This window comes from Pan paniscus, chromosome 9 (genome assembly GCF_029289425.2).
Source record: "Pan paniscus chromosome 9, NHGRI_mPanPan1-v2.0_pri, whole genome shotgun sequence".
NCBI classification, from domain to species: Eukaryota; Metazoa; Chordata; class Mammalia; order Primates; family Hominidae; genus Pan; species Pan paniscus.
The window spans coordinates 72,769,871-72,789,150 of NC_073258.2; the positions used below are offsets into that span (position 1 = coordinate 72,769,871).

The following is a 19,280-nucleotide window of genomic DNA, read 5'->3' on the forward strand; positions in this document are numbered from 1 at the left end:
GCTCAATTTCAAAGGGTAAGGAAAGCACTGTGCATGCTGGAAACTCTCCCTAAAGGAAGAATCATGGGAAAGAGGCAAACCCATCGCAGGATCAAGGTTAAAGGCTCTTCTCTTTTCTTTCTTGGACCTTCAGGCATCTGCTCGGGTCTCTTCCAAGAGAATTTTCCTCTCCTTCCTGTTCTAAAGCCTTTTTAAATAAACTTCCACTCCTGCTCTGAAACTTACTGCTCAGTCTCTTTTTCCACTGTATGCCCTTCAGTCGAATTCTTTCTTCTGAGGAGGCAAGGACTGAAGTTGCTTATGGACCTATGCAGATATGCTGCCAGTAACTGGAATCTCTTCTACTTGTAACAGTATCATTGTAAGGGAATGAGGCCAGTTCACATCTCAGTGCTTGGAGAACTCACCAGAAATAAGAAGTTGGAGGATGCAGTGAACTTAACTACCTTCCAAGGCAAGTCCCACAAGCAAGCAGCAAGACTCTCTTTCCCCAAGGTCTTAAACTCTTCAGATGCTCCTTTTCTGGGAAAATGCATCCTCTGATTGGCTTCCCCTTATATATGAAAAAAATAATTAATAAACCTAATCACCACTACATTCCAAGAGACATGCCCTGATTGCACAGACACTGAATCTAATCAAAAACTTCATTCTGGAGACACTCCCTGTTCAATTTGATTGGATTTTTGAGACTACTACTAAAAACCCTCACATAAAGTTGGAAACCAAAGAGTTAAGGCTGTTTTGAAGGAAAAATATGAACATTAATTCCTTTTTTTATTCATAAGTGCTTTTGAGTGTATTATATGTACTAGAAAGCATTCACAGTCAAGGGATACAGCAAGAAACCAGAAAAACTAGAGTCTTATGAAGACTCTATATTCTAAAATTATTTGGAGGTAAACTGGACTTGAAAACAAATGGAAGGTGAATAGATATAAAAAGTTTCAATGTTCATATGATGTAAAAAAATAAAATATATTGCAGAAATGAAGTCAGGAAGTGTTATAGGGGTCATGTAGTGCTTGTAAGACCACTGGTATTGTCTGAAATTCAAGTAGGCTGCAGAAATTTGGATAACTAAAAGGAAAGCAGATGCTAATGGAAGACAATGAAGAAAGGGCCTCAAAGACATTTCAGAGACCTTGGCTGGTGGCAGCCCCTCCCCTCAAAGGCCTGGAGGCCTAGGAGGGAAGAATGGTTTTGTGGGCTGGGCCCAGCGCAAGTGCAGGACAGTGCTCACAGCATTCTAGGTCTCAGCCACTTCAGCTCCAGCCATGGCTAAAAGGACCCCAGACATAGTTTGGGCCACCACTTTAGAGGGTGCAAGCCATAAGCCTTGGCAATTTCCATGGGGTATTAAACCTGCAGGTGCACAAAGTACAGGAGTACACTGCTGGTAAAGATATACCTGAGACTGGGCAATTTACAAAAGAAAGAGGTTTAATTGGACTTACAGTTCCACATGGCTGGGGAGAGGCAGAAGGCAAAAGGCATGTCTTACATCACAGCAGGCAAGTGAGAGAATGACAGCCAAGCAAAACTTGTTTCCCCTTATCAAACCATCAGAACTCGTGAGATTTATTCACTACCATGAGAACAGCATGGGATAAACTGCCCCCATGATTCAGTTATCACCACTGGGTCCCCCCACAACATGTGGGAATTATGGGAGTACAATTTGAGGTGAGATTTGGGCGGGGACACAGAGCCAAACCATATCAGAAGCCTTCGCCTGGATTTCTAAAGATGTATGGAAAAGCCTGTATGTCCAGTAGAAGTCTGCTGGGTGGAGACTTCATGGCGAATGTCTACTACAGCAGTGCAGATGGAAAATGTGGGGTTGGAGCCCCCACAGAGTCCACGCTGGGGCACTGCCTAGTGGAGCTCTGAGAAGACAGCCACCATCCTCCAGACCCTAGAATGGTAGATCCACTGACAGCTTGCACCCTGAGCCTGGAAAAGCTGCAGGCACTCAACACTGGCCCTTGACAGCAGCCATGGGGACTGACCCTTGTATCCAAAAGAAAACAAATTGTTCTACCATAAAGACGTGTGCACTCATATATTTATTATAGCATTATTTGCAATAGCAAAGACATGGAATCAACCTAGACGCCCATCAATGTTAGAGTGGATAGAGAAAATACAGTATATGTACACCATGGAATACTACGCAACCATAAAAAATTATGTCCTTTGCACCAACATGGATGCAGCTGGAGGCCATTATTCTAAAATAATGCAGGAAGAGAAAACCAAATACCATATGTTCTTAGTTATAAGTGAGAAAAAAGCATTGGTTGCAAATGGATGTAAAGATCGGAACAACAGATACTGGGGACTACTAGAGGGGGAAGGGAAGGTGGGAACAAAGGCCTGAAAAACTATCTATTGGGTATCATGTTTTCTATCTGTGTTACAAGATCATTCATACTCCAAGCCTCAGCATCACACAATGTGCCAATGTAAAAACCTGCACATGCATCCCCTGAATCTAAAATAAAAGTTGAATTTCTTTTAAATGGACAAAGATCTGGCTAACATGGTGAAACCCTGTCTCCACTAAAAAAAAAAAAAAAATTACAAATAATTAGCTAGGCATGGTGGCGGGTGACTGTAGTCCCAGCTACTTGGGAGGCTGAGGCAGGAGAATGGCGTGAACCTGGGAGATGGAGCTTGTAGTGAGCCGAGATCATGCCACTGCACTCCAGCCTGGGTGACAGAATGAGACTCCATCTCAAAAAAAAAGAAAAAGAAAAAAATGGGCAAAGATCTGAATAGACATTTCCCAGAAGAACAGATACAAATGGCCAACAAATACATGAAAAAATTCTTACCATCTCTAATCATCAGGGGAATGCAAATAAAAACCACCATGAAATATCACCTGATACCTCTTAGAATAGCTATTATTAAAAAGATGTATAACAAGTATTAGTGAGGATGTGGAGAAAAGATAACCCTTGTATACTTGTGGTGGAAATACAAATTACTATGTCCATTTCAGATAATAGTATGAAGGTTTCTCAAAAATTTTTAAAATAAAACTACCTGCTGATGAGGCTGTTGAGATATAAGAATATTTTTACACTGTTGGTGAGAATGTAAATTAGTTCAACTATTGTCAAAGACAGTATGGTGATTCCTCAAAGACCTACAACCAGAAATACCACTTGACCCAGCAATCCCATTACTGGGTATATACCCAAAGGAATATAAATCATTCTATTATAAAGATACATGCACACATATGTTCATTGCAGCACTATTCACAATAGCAAAGACATGGAATCAACCCAAATGTCCATCAGTGACAGATTGGATAAAGAAAATGTGGTACATACACACCATGGAATACTATGCAGCCATAAAAAGGAATGAGATCATGTTCTTTGCAGGAACATGAATGGAGCTGGAAGCCATTATCCTCAGCAAATTAACCCAGGAACAGAAAACCAAACACTGCACATTCTCACTTACAAGTGGGAGCAGAACGGTGAGAACACATGGATATTAGGAGGGGAACAACACACACTGGGGCCTGTTGGGAGGCACGTGGAGGAAGAGTATCAGGATAAATGGCTAATACATATATGCAATGGAATATTATTCAGTGTTACATAATAATGAAACCCTGTCATTTGTGACAACATGGATGGACTTGGAGGGCATTACGCTATATGAAATAGGCCAACCACAGAATGACAATTACTATATGATTTCACTTGTATTTGAAATCTAAAATAGACAAACTCACAAAAGCAGAGAGTAGAATGGTGGTTGCCAGGGGCCGTGGTGCTGGGGAAATGGGTAGATGTGGTTAGAGCACTAAGTTTCAGATATACCACATAAGTAAGTTCTGGAGGTCTCGTTTACAGCATAATGCTTATAGCTAAGAATACTGTATTGCATACTTAAAATTTGCTAAAAGGGTAGATTTTGTATTCTTACCAAAATTTCTTACCAAAAAAAAAAAATAATAATAATAAAGGGGGGGGACTTAGGGAGGTGAAGGATATGTTTATAATCTTGATGGTAGTGATGTGTTCATGGTGTATACTTATCCCCAAACTCACTGAGATGTACACCTTAAATATGTACAGCTTTTTAAATGTAATCATAGCTCAACAAAGTCGGTTAAAAAAAAACAAGAAGGGGTTGGTTAAAAAATTTAAGAGGAGGGGTAGATGTTCCCTTGTTTTTCTCTCTTGGCTTTTTTCCTTCCTGCTGCCTGGAATTCAAAAATGATAGGTGGGGATTTAGCAGCCAAACTAGAGCCTCTTCTAAAGTATAGTAGAACAGAGAGCTGGAAGGGGCCTGTGTCCCTAATGAATTTGGCAAGTATCTGTACTAGCCACGGTAGGTAGAACTATAGATTTAAGTGAGGGAGAAACAAATTTCTGCCTTGTTTAAGCCACTTTGTTCAGACATTAATTTTATATACCATATAGAGAACATATGCTCTTTTGTGAGTAGGAAAAATGTTTATGCCATATGGTCCCTGATGGGTGTTCAACAATGTAGTATGAGGCTGATTATGATGACAATGGTGACAAATAGCATGAAATAATAAGCAATGAAAAAAAGTGGCCTAATAGTTGTGTATGGTTACTTTATTTAAAGATTCTGCTGCTAATATCATTCAATGTATTTGTATGCTGGTGGGAGTTTTATTAGATGTAGACTAAGAAAGTTTACATTATTTAATGAAAAATACTTGACCAATTTAAAAAAAAATAAAAATATCATGAGATGGAACTAAGCATCTGTATTGCAAAGTAACTCTCCCAGTTGATTTTCTGCATAGTAATGATGGAGAATCCCCTGATCTAGATCCAACAGATCTCGACCTTTATAGACGCTATCAAGGAAGCACCTAAGGAAGACAATTTTCCTGACTATATCCATACCTCCAGTTAGTAATAGATCTAGAGATCTAGAATCCAAATCCAGACATCCTGCCTCCATGTGCGGTGGTCTTTCGCTGTTGTTTTGTTCCACTTGGCGAAGAGGATTTGAGAATACATAGCCACATGATTCAACTCCCTCCTCAGTTCTGAGTAATATAGCCTTGTCCTAGCAAGCAAGAAGCTCATACAGTAGTGGATGAGGCAAATATACATTCACTAATCTAACATACAAGGCAGTAAGTACTGTAACATAAACAAAGCACTTTGGACTTTCAGACCAGGAGCAAGTGGGGTGATTAATTCTTAGCAGGGCTAGTAAAGTCTGGGAAGTGTTCACTAACAAAATGTCTGGTCATTAATGAAACCAACTGGTTTCTCAATACAGTCTAATTTATTGTAACAATATAAATGGTTGTTTGTTCATAAACTTTCATCTTTTGCCAAAATGTTTGTAGCTTATGTCCCCATTTAACAAGGTTTTCTGGCCAAATCTGTGCACCCACATCATTCTAATGAACTGGCTGTCCAATAAAAAAAGGACTCTCAGTCTTCCCATAAAAGCAATTTTGCATGCATAGAACACCTCTATCTATGAATATGCCTAATGAGGTACAGAAAGACTCTTATTATCCAAACAGAGACATTCCACTGATGCTAGACAGCCACAGATGGAAGTTTTCTCTGCCTCCTGGAAATGAAGACAAACTTTTTTCTTTCTTCAGCCGTGAGGATTGCTGTCCTCCTCTTCACCATTTTCTTCTTTATAAGCCAAGTTCTACCAGGTAACAAAATAAACTTGGTAAGAGTAGAGTGCCTAACACCTTACAGGGATTCAATACTCAAAGAGAAATCACATCACCTATGACCAGAAAAGGGGGTCTCATAGGAAATCTGGAAGACTCTTTGGCTGAGAGGCCTGCAGCCATCTAATTCGTTAATTCTCCATAGCAACTCAGTTCAATGAAGTCAATGGTGTTTCAAGTCTTTGAAACCCTCTTGTTTCATCTCCAAATTAGGCAAGTTTACTAGCAGTTACTAGACATCAAAAATTAAAAATCAGGCATTATTCTACTAAATCTTGGTCTCCAAAGCTCCTCTAGTTTCTTTCAGCAACAGTTAGTTATCCTAAGAACTGGCATAAGAGCTATGCCAAAGCTGTGGTAGGCTCAGACAGAAGGGATTGGTGGAAGAAGTCTCTTTGAAAATATTATTATAATCTAAGAAATCTTTAACCTATTGCTCCCCAATACTGTTGGTCCCTGGGGCTTGACTTTTCCCCTTAAGGCTCCATCTCCATCCCTGGCTTTCCCTCTTCCTTCTCAGCATCTAGTCTTGTAATGTAGAATTTAAACACAGGAACCAGGGATGACCCCACACCAGAGCATAGCCTTCTGCATTCAGCATGGGAACATTAATCACAGGTATAAGGCCCCTTGCACAGACATGCTTTGGAGAAGTGTGTATAGGACTTCTTGGATTTGCCCAAGGTGGTTACCAGACACCCAAAGTAGATCCAAAAATTTTCTGGAACTCCTGAACATGTGTATTCAAGGATGAATAAGCAACTTATTGCCTCTATTTTTGCTGTTTTATAGAGAAAAAAATTAAGGCCCTGGAAACTGAAGTGCTTTTCTCAACGGTGGGGTAAATGTCAGAGTCAACGCTTTGTTTTAATATCCTGGCTTTCCCTAATACATCCCACCCTGGAGTTCTGTTGTGCCGTTCCTTTGTGTGACGTCCTACAGCCTGATAAAAGGTGATACCATATCCAATTATATTAACTCGGTAGCACACAACATTGGGGACTGACTTATAAGATTATTAAACTTGTGGCATTACTGAATTCCTAGTACTTGTTAAGTAGTCACCCTGGCTAAATACATGGGTTTGATTTTTTTTAATCAGTTAAAAATATTTTAAAAGATGTGTCTTACATATATAACCCCAGAAAATCAATGCTTTTAATCAAGGTTTAAAAATTCCAAATTTGGATAAACAAATTTTTTGTTTGTTTGTTTTCACTGTCACTCAATCAAAATAGAAGCAGCTAATTGGATAGAACAGCACAGGCAGAAGCATTACTCACAGTCAAAAATGGGATGCAACAAGACTAGAGAAGAAAACACAGGATGGTGCTAAAGAATGCAGCCTAAAGAAAGGTGGCACCTCCTCTGGATGTCCTTAGGTAGACATTGAAGCAGAACTGCAAACTTTTTATAGAAGGCTAGAGAAGAGAGGAGGACACAGAGAGAGGGCAAGAGTGGAAAATAGAATGAGGATCAGAATACCAAGCCTTAGTGCTGTCCCTATCATCTGCCTCACTCCATCACTGGGTGATCTTGAGCAAGTTTCTTCCTTTCCATCAGCTTATTTCCTCATCTTTAAGGTAAGTGACTAGACAAGACAGCCTATGATGTTCATTGTAACTCCAGCTTTTGTTCCTAAAGCAAATAGCTGGAAAAGACATAGTGTCCACAATATGCAATACACAAGGTTTACAAGCAAAGAACAAATGAAAACAAAAGATTTTTTAAATCCCTAATGTTACTTGAATTCTTGCAAATGAACAATGGTACATCATAATTTTAAAAAGCCCTTTGTAATTTCAATTTTTTAAAATAATTTCAACCTTTATTTTAGATTCAGGGAGTGCATGTGCAGATTTGTGACATGGGTATATTGTGTGATATTGAGGTTTGGGGTATGAATAACTCTGTCACGCAGGTAGGGTGTACCCAAAGGGTAGCTTTTCAGACTTTACTCTCTCTCCCTCCCCTCCTGGTAAGACCCAATCTCTCTTGTTCCCATTTTTATGTCCATGTGCACTCACTGCTCGGCCCCCCGCTTATAACTGAGAATATGTGGTATTTGGCTTCCTGTTCCTGAGCTAATTTGCTTAGAATAAAGTCCTCCAGCTGCATCCATGTTACTGAAAAGGACACAGTTTTGTTCTTTTTATGGCTGCATAGTATTCCATGACATATATATACTACATTTGCTTTATTCAATCCACTGTTGATGAACACCTAGTTTGATTCCGTACCTTTGCTACTGTGAATACCACTGTGATGAACATACAAATTAGGTCTTTTTACAAGACTGATTTATTTTCCTTTGGATATACACCCAGTAGTGAGATTACTGGGTCAAATGGTAGTTCTGTATTAAGTTTCTTGAAAAGTGGTTTGAAAATATAATGCTCAATAGAATCAGGTATAGTAAAATAGTACACATGATTCAAAGACCTGTGAACCAAGAGTAACAACAAATTTCCGCACAAACATATTGCAAGTTAGAAAACAGCTGTATTTTAATCAATTATTCCACAATCATTTACTGAATAGCTATTATAAACCAAGACTTTAGTCAGATTCTGGAATATACGTACAGAGGAGAATAAGATATGATTCCTGCCCTCAAGAAATTCATTATCAAGAATTGAGGTCAGATGAGAAAACACCACCCGTAGTAGAATGCAAGAAGTACTACCACAGAGGGATGTTCAAGAGTGATTTATCACATATCACAAGACAGGTCAGTGGTGCATCCTCTACACTATACTAATTTCTTATGACTCTTCGAGCTGCAAAGGGCCAATTTTAGCACAAGGCCAGTGGGCTTGGGTACTACTATACGTAGTAGCTGACTACTTACAGATAAAAGGAAGAGATGGAAAGCTCAGGGATCAAAAAACTCAGATTTCAGCTTGTTTCTACTAAGTGGTCAACATTTAGAATTATCATTGTCTTCAAAAAAGCATGACCTTTATTTCCCAATTTGCATTATAGATATAAATATGATATTGCATATATTTGGTCTTCACATCAAGCCACTAACTGCTTTGTGACCATTGAAAAGTTAAATGGAACCTAATGCATTTGGATTTCAGTTCAGTTAAATAGGCATTTATTGAATGTTTATTAAAATTGCTGTACTGATTGAAAGCTATTCTAGAATTGGCTTTTGTGTTCCAGAATAGAAAAAAAAAGTGCTGGTTTTTATACCTCTCTTATTGCCAAGAAGTTGTCATGGAAAAGGTGCTTTGTGTTACATACAAAGACTGCTCAGAATTAAAATACTTTTCAAACTAAATACCTCAGTGTGTGTGGCCTATCCCCAGAGCAGTGATATCTTAGGACATAAATGAAATACTATACAATGTTTTCAACAAGTATAGTTTTTGAGCCTTTAAGAAGACCTTGAATGTTTCACTCTTAATATATGCAATGGTTTCTAGAGAAAAATTGCAACCTCAAATACCCGTGCCAGAGATATAAATAGTGAGTGAAGTCTCAGGGTGTAACAAGTACTAACACAGATATATTTGTGTATTAAACACATAGGAATATTGTTCCCTTCCACAGGAAAAATATCCTCTCTAACAATTAAAGTATATTGTCTTTTAGGTCTATATTTCAGTTCTACTTTTGAAAGATACATCTATTATAATCTATCATATAGAGTGTATGTGTGGGTGTGTGTGTGTGTGTGTGTGTGTGTGTGTGTGTGTGTAGAAATAAAAAGAGATGAACCAAAAGAGATTTTCTTCTCTTTCGCTCCAGGAAAATCCATAGTACAAGACATTAAATTTTTTTAAAAGGCTGAAATCTCCCATCAGTGTTAGAAGATAATAAGGAAGAAATAAACTGAAACTTGCATGCTCTAGAACTTGTAAAGGGGAGCGGGCTACTCACCTCCAGCCTTTTGTCATGTAGGTGCACCCAATATTCTCAGATTTTTCAAGAACACCAAAAAATCCAAATTTTTGTGTGACAGCAGATTTTTAAGTGTTTAAGAAATCAAATCACACACACACACAAATCCACACAAGATTATTTTCAGGCACTGCTCCCTGTGTCCATGTAATTCAACACAAAGTAAAGAAAGACTGGTGAATGGTTACAATAACCCTCTTCTGCATGTAGCCAGGGGCAAATTCAAGGAGATCTGTGAACGTCCAAATGGCTCCTGTCGGGACTTTTGCCTTGAAACAGAAATCCATGTTGGGAGATGTTTAAATAGCCGACCCTGCTGCCTGCCTCTGGGGCATCAACCAAGAATTGAGAGCACTACACCCAAAAAGGACTGAAGCCTGTTGTTTTCTGGAGGTTTTATGTTCTCTTTTTTCTCTCTCCCTCTCTCTGTCTCCCTGTCTCCCTTTCCCTCTCTCCATTTTTCTCCCAGGGATTTTTATTGAATCCTCAAAAAAGAATAAACCAAAACCAACCAGCACAAAACCTCTTTTAAAAGTTTATATTACTGGCTGGGTGCGGTGACTCATGCCTGTAATCCTAGCACTTTGGGAGGCCAAGGTGGGTGGATCATGAGGTCAGGAGATCAAGACCATTCTGGCCAACATGGTGAAACCCTGTCTCTTTTAAAAATACAAAAATTTAGCCAGGCATGGTGGCAGGCACCTGTAATCCCAGCTACTCAGGAGGCTGAAGCAGAATCGCTTGAACCCATGAGGTGGAGACTGCAGTGAGCCGAGATCCTGACACTGCACTCCAGCCTGGGCGACAGAGCAAGACACTGTCTCAAAAAAGAAAGAAAGAAAGAAAGAAGTTTATATTACATGTTATGACTTGATTACTGTTTGGTTTCCAGTATCCTTCTATCCCATCTAGATGAGCTCTTAGTTGAAAATGACCTACAGCAGGGTGGGGGAACTTTCACCATACCTATTGCTTTTGTCTCGCAGTGTAACCCTTCACCCTGAGTGTGGGAAGACCACTCCCCTTTTTTACTGGGAAAATGCACCATCCTATTCCATGCAGCCTTGCAGGGGTCTGTCTCTCCCTGATAAAGGTGCAGCACATGGGAAAATTGCACAATCACGTCAACCAGACTTCACCAGAAATCTAAATTATAAAAAGAGGTGCACTAAGATTAAAGGCAATTTCTTCAGCACCCTTTTCAAAGGCAATTCCCTGGGTCTGTACATGTATGCCTGGCCAAGATTCAGGGAATTCCTTTAGTCCCCAGCTTTTTCTGGGCATAATCATTCAGCATTTTCTTCCATCTTTTAAAACACTGCATTGGCTTCCTATGGCTGCTATCACAAATTACAACAAAATTAGTGGCTTAAAGCAACACAAATGCGTTATCTGACAGTTCTATAGGCTGCAGGTTTCAGATGGATCTCAGTGGGCCAACATCAGAGGTGTCAGCAGGGCTGAGCTTTCTTCTGGAAGCTCTGCAGTTTTCTTCCTGCACCTTTATCCCAGCAATGGCAGGTTACTCCTGTGCACCATAGCTTCCTTCATCCATTTTCAAAGCCAGCAAAGGAGCGTTGAGTCCTCACATTCCATCATTCTGAATTCATCTTCTCCCCACTATTCCATTTTTTAGGACTCATGATTACATTGGGCCCACCTGGATGATCTAAGATAATCTCCCTATTTTAAGGTCAGCTGATTAACAGCCTTAATTTCACATGAAACCTCAATTCCCCCCCTTTGCCTTACAAGGTGGCATATTCACAGGACCCAGGAGTTAGAATGTGGAGAGCTTTGGCGGGAGACGGAGGGGACATTATTCTACCTACAACAGCCACTGAGTGCTTTTACCACCTGTCACCATTTTGCTCCATTTAGACACAACTTTAGTTGCTTTGTGTGAAGAGATTCTCATTCATAGAGTTTTCTTTTTTGTGTAAAGTAGTGGGGGGCCTCCCCTTGGTTATTGAAAGAGTATAGAATCAAGATATTTAAAAGTATATTAGCTGGATTTTATTTTTCACCATGCCTGATTTGGCCAAGAAAGAATGTTAAGTTATGTCACATGGGCTACTTGAAATCTCAAAAAGTTCAAAACATTGGGTTCAAAATCTCAGAGACTGAGATATATTCCAACCAACTCAACCCTGTGGAAATGCCAAGTTTTCCTCAGTGCCACTCTTGAAACTACATCACCAACTGACCCTTTAATATATTTTTGCACTATATAACATTTATTTCTTAGAGTAAGTGCTTCCCTAGAAAAGAAGCCGTTTGGACACGTATATTAAAGCCGTCACATAGAATATTATCTTCTCATTGCTAGGAGGTGGCCTTCAAGATGGCTGACTAGAGGCACCAGGCACTGTGTCCTCCCAAAGAAAGACCAAAACAGCAAGTAGATAATCATACCTTGAAGAGGGCATGAAAGAGGGGACTAGAATTCAGCAGCAAAGTGACAAGGAATCTCTGAGGTATGGAAGGAAAGGAAAATGAAGCAGCAGCCCAGCCAGAATCAGCTTAAAGCCAGGACAGGCTCTCCAGTGTGGTGAAAAGGTAAAAAAGAGAGCCCCAGTGGTCCATATTCCCACTGTGGACACTGCAATCCTAGCCAAGGGACAGTCTCTCAGCCCTCGCAGGCCCTGAGACTACTATAGGGAGCTGCCTGGAGTCTATGTGATGGTCATTGTCCCAGAGAAGGAGTTGGCACTGGATCGTTTGCACCCACCCCCAGACACAGGCAGCTGTGGCACAGTGCCATTTTGAGAGCCCAGCCCCCAACAGACTACATCCTGCCCTGGGGCCCAACAGCCCCTGCATCTCCACATCTCTGGACCCTCAGTGACATTCCCTCGTGTCCATCCAGAGGCCTGCAGAGTCACAATACCAGCTGAACTCACCAGTGTGGGCTGGTCCCCATCACTCTAGCCTACAAAGTGTCCTACACTCCAGGGAACTGGCAGTGCCATTCACTAGGGAGGCTGCCCCCAGAACAAAGGGAGCTGAAGCAGGCACTCTTCACAAGTGGAGTGTCACCTTCCCAGGGCCACTGACACTGACAGCAATCCTGACCCCCAGGAGCAGGGCCACTGCACACCTGCAGGCCTCCTCAGGGGACCTGGGGACTCGCCTGCCTGGGCACTATTCCAGGGCCAGAACACATGCCCATCCCACCCATTGCTGTCACTACCACTACCCAAGCTCGTTGTCCAGGAGGCTGGGGATCAACCCACACTGGTCTCTGTCATTGGCACCTGTGCATGCCTTCTTGTGACCTGAGTATGAGCCCACCCAGCCTGGTGGTGCCTGGGCACATTGTCTGGAAGCCTGGGGATTAATCCACCATGCCTATCACCATCAAGTACCTGTGTGTCTCCTGAGAGCCTAAGGATAGGACTTCCCAGCCTGCCATCACCGCTGCCACCAGTGCCCACATATTTGCACCAGGTGAAAGCCTGAGGACTATTCTGTCCATCATGTTGCCATGACTGTTGGCGTCTGCACATGCCACCTGGGGTCCCAAGAGTTCACCTGCTATGACTACTGCAATTGCTGATGCTACACAGGCCTCCCAGGGTCTTGAGGGCATGCCTATCTACCTAGCTCACCACTGTCACTGCTGGCACTTGAGAAAGCCACCTGACTCACGCCTGTAATCCTAGCACTTTGGAAAGCTGAGGGCGGCAGATCACCCGAGGTCGGGAGTTCGAGACCAGCCTGACCAACATGGAGAAACTCCATCTCTACTAAAAAAAAAAAAAAAAACTACAAAATCAGCTGGGCATGGAGGTACATGCCTGTAATCCCAGCTACTCAGGAGGCTGAGGCAGGAGAATTGCTTGAATCCGGGAGGCAGAGGTTGCAGTGAGCTGAGATCACACCACTGCACTCCAGCCTGGGCAACAAGAGCAAAACTCCTTCTCAAAAAAAAAAAAAAGCCACCTGAAGGCCCAAGGATGGCCTGCCTGAAACTTCAACCACTAGTGCCCACGTAAATCACCCACAAGTTCAAAGACCAATGCAACTGGTGCCCAAGGACCAAACTGCCTGACCTGTCTTTCCCCAGCAAAATCTCACCACAGCCTCCATCAACAATGAAGACTAAGACACTGAGGAGCTCACAGACATCAGTGATGCTGATTATAGTTGAAGAAATCATAGAAGTCTAAACTACTGAACCAACCCAGAACTAAAGGCAAAGTGTCTTACTGATTCAACAGTATAGATACAGCTACAGAAGTCAGTCTTTTACTACCAAAGCCAATCTATAAAATTAGAAGAAGCAACTGTTTTACCAGATATTCAAATATCAATGTAAGGACATCAGAAACATTAAAGAGCAAGGAAATATAGCATCTCTGAAGGAAAAACAATAATTCTCCAGCAACAGATTTCAATCAAACAAATCCATAAAATGAGTGAAAAGGAATTTAACAGCTGAAATTGAATAATTCAATAAATAAAATAAATAATACAATTTGAGAACCTCAACAATAGAGTAGATTAAGAAGATGAAAGAATTTCTAAACATAAAGATCGGTCTTCATATACAGGATTAAATGGATTAAAGACTTAAATGTGAAACACAAAACTATAAAAACCCTGGAAGACAACCTAGGCAATACCATTCAGGACATAGGCATGGGCGAAGATTTTATAACAATGACACCAAAAGCAATTGTGAAAAAAGCAAAAATTGACGAATGGGATGCAATTAAACTAAAGAGCTTCTGGGCAGCAAAAGAAACTATTAACAGAGTAAAAAGACAACCTGCAGAATGGGAGAAAATTTTTGCAAGCTATGCATTCGACAAAGATCCAATCTACAGCATCCACAAGGAACTTAAACAAATTTACAAAAAAAAAAAACCTTTAAAAAGTAGGCAAAGACATGAACAGACACTTCTCAAAAGAAGACATACATGCTGCCAACAATCATATGGAAAAAAAAGCTCAAGGGTCATGAGGGATTATGACAGACAGGAGGCAGAACTAGATTGTAGCTCTGGACAGAGCAGCATGCGGAGGCTTGCATTCTGAGTTTTAGCTCCAGATGGACTGCAAGAACAGACTAGCAATCCTCACAGGACCCACAGACCCCTCGAAGGAAGCAGACTGCTCTTGCAGGACCTGGGAGACACCCCAAATACTTTAAGTCCCCTAACCACGGAAATGGGAAAGGGAGACCCTCGTCTCCTGAACACACACTCCCACTGGAGAAGCTGAAAGTCTGTTTGTGGGAGAAGTTCCTGACTTTACCTGATGCTGAGTCAAGTTAGACAGCCGAGCTGAGAGACATACAGGAGTAGAGGAAGTAGCAGAAAGGCACTGGAAGGCCGCTGGATCCCCAAGTAACCCATTCCTGCCTGGCACCACAGGCATCCATCAGGAGGGTGGCCAGAGGAGCAGGGGGTAAAACTTCACAGGGAGAAGGACTTCTCTAGCTGAACTTTACAAAAAATTGAATGCAGCGAGAAGCCTCCTGGCCAGAACTCAGGGGAGGGTGTGAATCCGGCTTGCAGACTTCACAGGCAGGGTAAGAACTGAAGCCCATTTCTTTGTCAGTCGGGAAGCAGAAAGCCTCAGGTAAGTTTTCAAGCCAGATTCGCCTTCGGCCTGGGAACAGACCCCGGGCTATCGCAAGGGGCATTGTGGGAGTGAGACCAGCCTTTCAGTGTGCGTGGAAGCTAGATTTCCCCCACTTCCCTGACAACCTGCATGACTCAGCAGAGGCAGCCATAATCCTTCTAGGTACACAACTCCAGTGACCTGGGAATCTCACCTCCATCCCCCACAGCAGCCAAAGCAAGACCCCCCCAAGGAGAGTCTGAGCTCAGGCACGCCTAGCCCTGCCCCCACCTGATGATCCTTCCATATCCACCCTGGTAGCAGAAGACAAAGAACATATGATCTTTGGAGTTCTGGAGCCCTGCCCACCACTGGTCTCTCTCCACAGTGTCCGGAATTGGTGGGTTCTTTGTCTTGCTGAGTTTAAGAATGAAGCTGCAGACCCTCCTGGTGAGTGTTAACAGTTCTTAAAGATGGTGTGTCCAGAGTTGCTCATTCCTCCCAGTGGGTTCATGGTCTGGCTGGCCTCAGAAGTGAAGTTGCAGACCTTCGCAGTGAGTGTTACAGCTCTTAAAGGCGGCGTGGACCCAAAGAGTGAGCAGCAGCAAGCTATACTGCAAAAAGCGAAAGAACAAAGTTCCCACATCATGGAAGGGGACCCAACCCTGTTGAGCTGTGGGCTCCGGTGACCTGCTTTTATTCCCTTGTCTGGCCCCACCCACATCCTGCTGATTGGTCCATTTTACAGAGAGCTGATTGGTCCGTTTTGACAGAGTGCTGACTGGTGCATTTACAAACCTTTAGCTAGACACAGAGTGCTGATTGTTGCATTTACAATCCTTTAGCTGGACACAAAAGTTCTTCAAGTCCCCCACCAGATTAGCTAGACACAGAGCGCTGATTGGTGCATTTACAAACTTTTAGCTCGACACAGAGTGCTGATTGGTGCATTTACAGTCCTTTAGCTAGACAGAAAAGTTCTCCAAGTCCCCAGCCGGCCCAGAAGCCCAGCCGGCTTCACCTCTTGATGGCACTCGCCAGACAGGACTTTGCAGCACCCAGCCCTGGCACTCCAGCAGCCTAGAGAGAGCTCATCCCCCGGTCAAGCCCAGCAGGCACTGGCCAGCCGCCCCAAGTGTGGGGCCCGCTGAGCCCGCGCCCACCCTGAACCTGCACCAGCCCACATGGGCCACACACTGCCCCGGCTCCCACCAGGGCCTCTCCCTCCACACCCTGCTAGCAGAGGGAGCCGGCTCCGGCCTTGACCAGCCCCAGAGAGGGGCCCCCACAGTGCAGCGGTGGGCTGAATGGCTCCTTGAGTGCAACCAGAGTGGACGCAGAGGCCAAGGAGGCGCTGAGAGCCAGCGAGGGCTGCTAGCATGTTGTCATCTCTCAGCACTACTACAGCGGATGCTTTCTGGAAAGCGCCACCTCCCAGCAGGAGGCCCATCAGCACAAAAAATAGAGCCTTAAATCATCAAAATGGTGGAGGCAGTTTGAAAAACAGGTTGGCAGTTCTTAAAGAATTAAAAATAGAGTTACCATATAACCCAGCAATTCCACTCTTAGGTATATACTTAAGAAAATAGTTTGTACCTAAGAGTTGAAAAATTCTCAGTGAATTCTCATAGCAGCATTATTCATAATAGCAAAAAAGCTGAAATAACCCAAATGCCCATCAGCTGATAAATATATAAACACAATGTGGTATATTTATATAATACAGTATTATTTATTGATAGAAGGAATGAAATAGCTATATATCCTACAGCTTGGATGACCTTGAAAAATTATGCTGTTATGGAAGGCAGACACAAATGGGTATATATTTTATAATTCCAGTTATGTAATGTCCAGAATAGTCAAATCTATAGGGATAGAAAACAAATTAGTAGTTTCTGGGGATTAGAGAAGGAGTTTCTTTTTGGGGTGATGGAAAGGTTTTGGAATTAAATAGTGGTGATGGCTGCACAACATTGTAAATATACTAACATCTATTAAATTAAACAAATCAAAATGGTTGAAATAGTGAATATTTTGTTATGTGAACATTATCTTAATAAAAATTGTTTTGATAAATGTGATGTTTTGGAGTGTCCCTTTTTATTTGTTTTCTTAGAAGAGGTTGGATATAATTACAATTTTTTTAATTTCTGAAATGTTGTTGAAAATATAAGTTAAGTGCCCTCTTTTTTGGGAGGTTATTGATTACAGAATTAGTTGCTTTATTGATTACAGAATTATTTGCTTTATTAATTCAGGAAAACATTCTTATTTTCTGTTTCATCTTGAGTTAATTTTGTCAAGTTTCTTTAATGGTTTTGCATATTTAAAGGTGCTTCCTTTTTTCCTGTTATTTTTATTTGTGCATTTTATTTTCTTTGTAATTCATACCGCAAAGCTGAGATATTTCGGTTTTCTATTATTATTTTCTTCTGAGATCAGATGAGATCAGGAGTGTTCATGATGGTATTGCCAAAGACTCACCATTATTATTTTCTAATATCAGCATTTATGACTCTGAATTTCCTCTTTAATATTGTACCAATGGAATCCAAAAAGTTTTAATAAGTAATATTTTAATTTCAATATATTTTATTCACTAAGATTGTTTTCTTTAATCAACTGGGCTTTAGAACCGTTTCTTATAATTTCATATCACTGTGATAAATGAACACTTTCTGCAGAGTGTCAGTTATTTGACTTTTGTTAAGATTTGGCATGTAGAACAAATCGTTATGTGGTCAATATTTGTGCATATTCAATATGTCCTATTAAAATTGTATTCTGTAGTTGTTGAAGTTCTTTGTAATTATTCACTTCATAAAAATAGTAAATTTTTATTAACATCCAATGTATTATTGATGTTTAAAGTCTTCTTTTTCTTTGAATGACTAAGAAAAATAAGTTATAATCTCCCTCTATAGTTCGGAATTTTTTCATTTTTCCTTGTAGGTTGCTCAATTTTTGTTTTATAAATTTGACGCTATGTTATTTAAGTGCACATATTTTGATGTATATATTTTCCTGGTACCACACTGTTTTGGTGACTATGATCTTATAGCACAGTTTGAAATCAGGTAGTGTGATGCCTCCAGATTTGTTCTTTTTGCTTAGTCTTGCTTTGGATATGTGGGCTCTTTTTTTGTTCCATATGAATTTTAGAATTGATTTTTCTAACTCTGAAGAATGATGGTGGTGTTTTGATGACCACCATCAAGTAGTACAGGTAGTTTCTGGTACTACTTTTTTTTTAATTTCTTCATTTTGCTTTAAGTTCTGGGATACAAGTGCAAAACGTGTAGGTTTGTTGCAAGGTTTACCTGTGCCCTGGTGGTTTGCTGCTCCTACCAAACCCTCATTTAGGTTTTAAGCTCCACATGCATGAGCTATTTATCCTAATGCTCTCCCTCCCCTCCTCCCCATCCCCTGACTGGCCCTGGTGTGTGTTATTCCCCTTCTGGTGTCCATGTGTTCTCATTGTTCAACTCCCACTTATGAGTGAGAACATGTGGTGTTAGTTTTTCTGTTCCTGTGTTAGTTTGCTGAGGATGATGGCTTCCAGCTTCATCCATGTCCCTGCAAAGGACATGATGTCATTCCTTTTTATGGCTGCATAGTATTCCATGGTGTATATTTACCACATTTTCTTTACCAGTCTATCACTGATAGGCATTTGTGTTGGTTACATGTCTTTGCTATTGTAAATAGTGCTGTAATAAACATACATGTGCTTGTGTCTTTACAGTAGAATGACTTATGATTCCTTTGGGTATATGCCCAGTAATGGGATTGCTGGGACAAATGGTATTTCTGGTTCTAGATCCTTGAAGAATCGCCACACTGTCTTCTACAATGGTTGATCTGATTTACATTCCCACCAACAGTGTAAAAGCATTCCTATTTCTCCAGAGCATCACCAGCATCTATTGCTTCTTGACTTTTTAATAATCACCATTCTGACTGGCATGAGATAGTATCTCATTGTGGTTTTGATTTGCATTTCTTTAATAATCAGTGATGTTGAGCTTTTTTTTAATATGTTTTTTGGCCACATACATGTCTTCTTTTGAGAAGTGCC

The 19,280-nt window shown here is 41.2% G+C and overlaps 1 protein-coding gene across 1 annotated transcript; it reads left to right on the forward strand.

Annotated features, from left to right (window-relative positions):
- The first annotated feature begins 1,749 nt into the window (after nt 1-1,749).
- Nucleotides 1,750-10,710, forward strand: DEFB108B (defensin beta 108B). The gene is made up of 3 exons (XM_055095151.3): nt 1,750-1,837; nt 5,636-5,695; nt 9,839-10,710. Exons 1-3 carry the CDS (start codon nt 1,750-1,752, stop codon nt 10,000-10,002), a joined length of 312 nt encoding a protein of 103 aa, XP_054951126.1. The 3' UTR covers nt 10,003-10,710.
- Nucleotides 10,711-19,280: the final 8,570 nt, after the last annotated feature.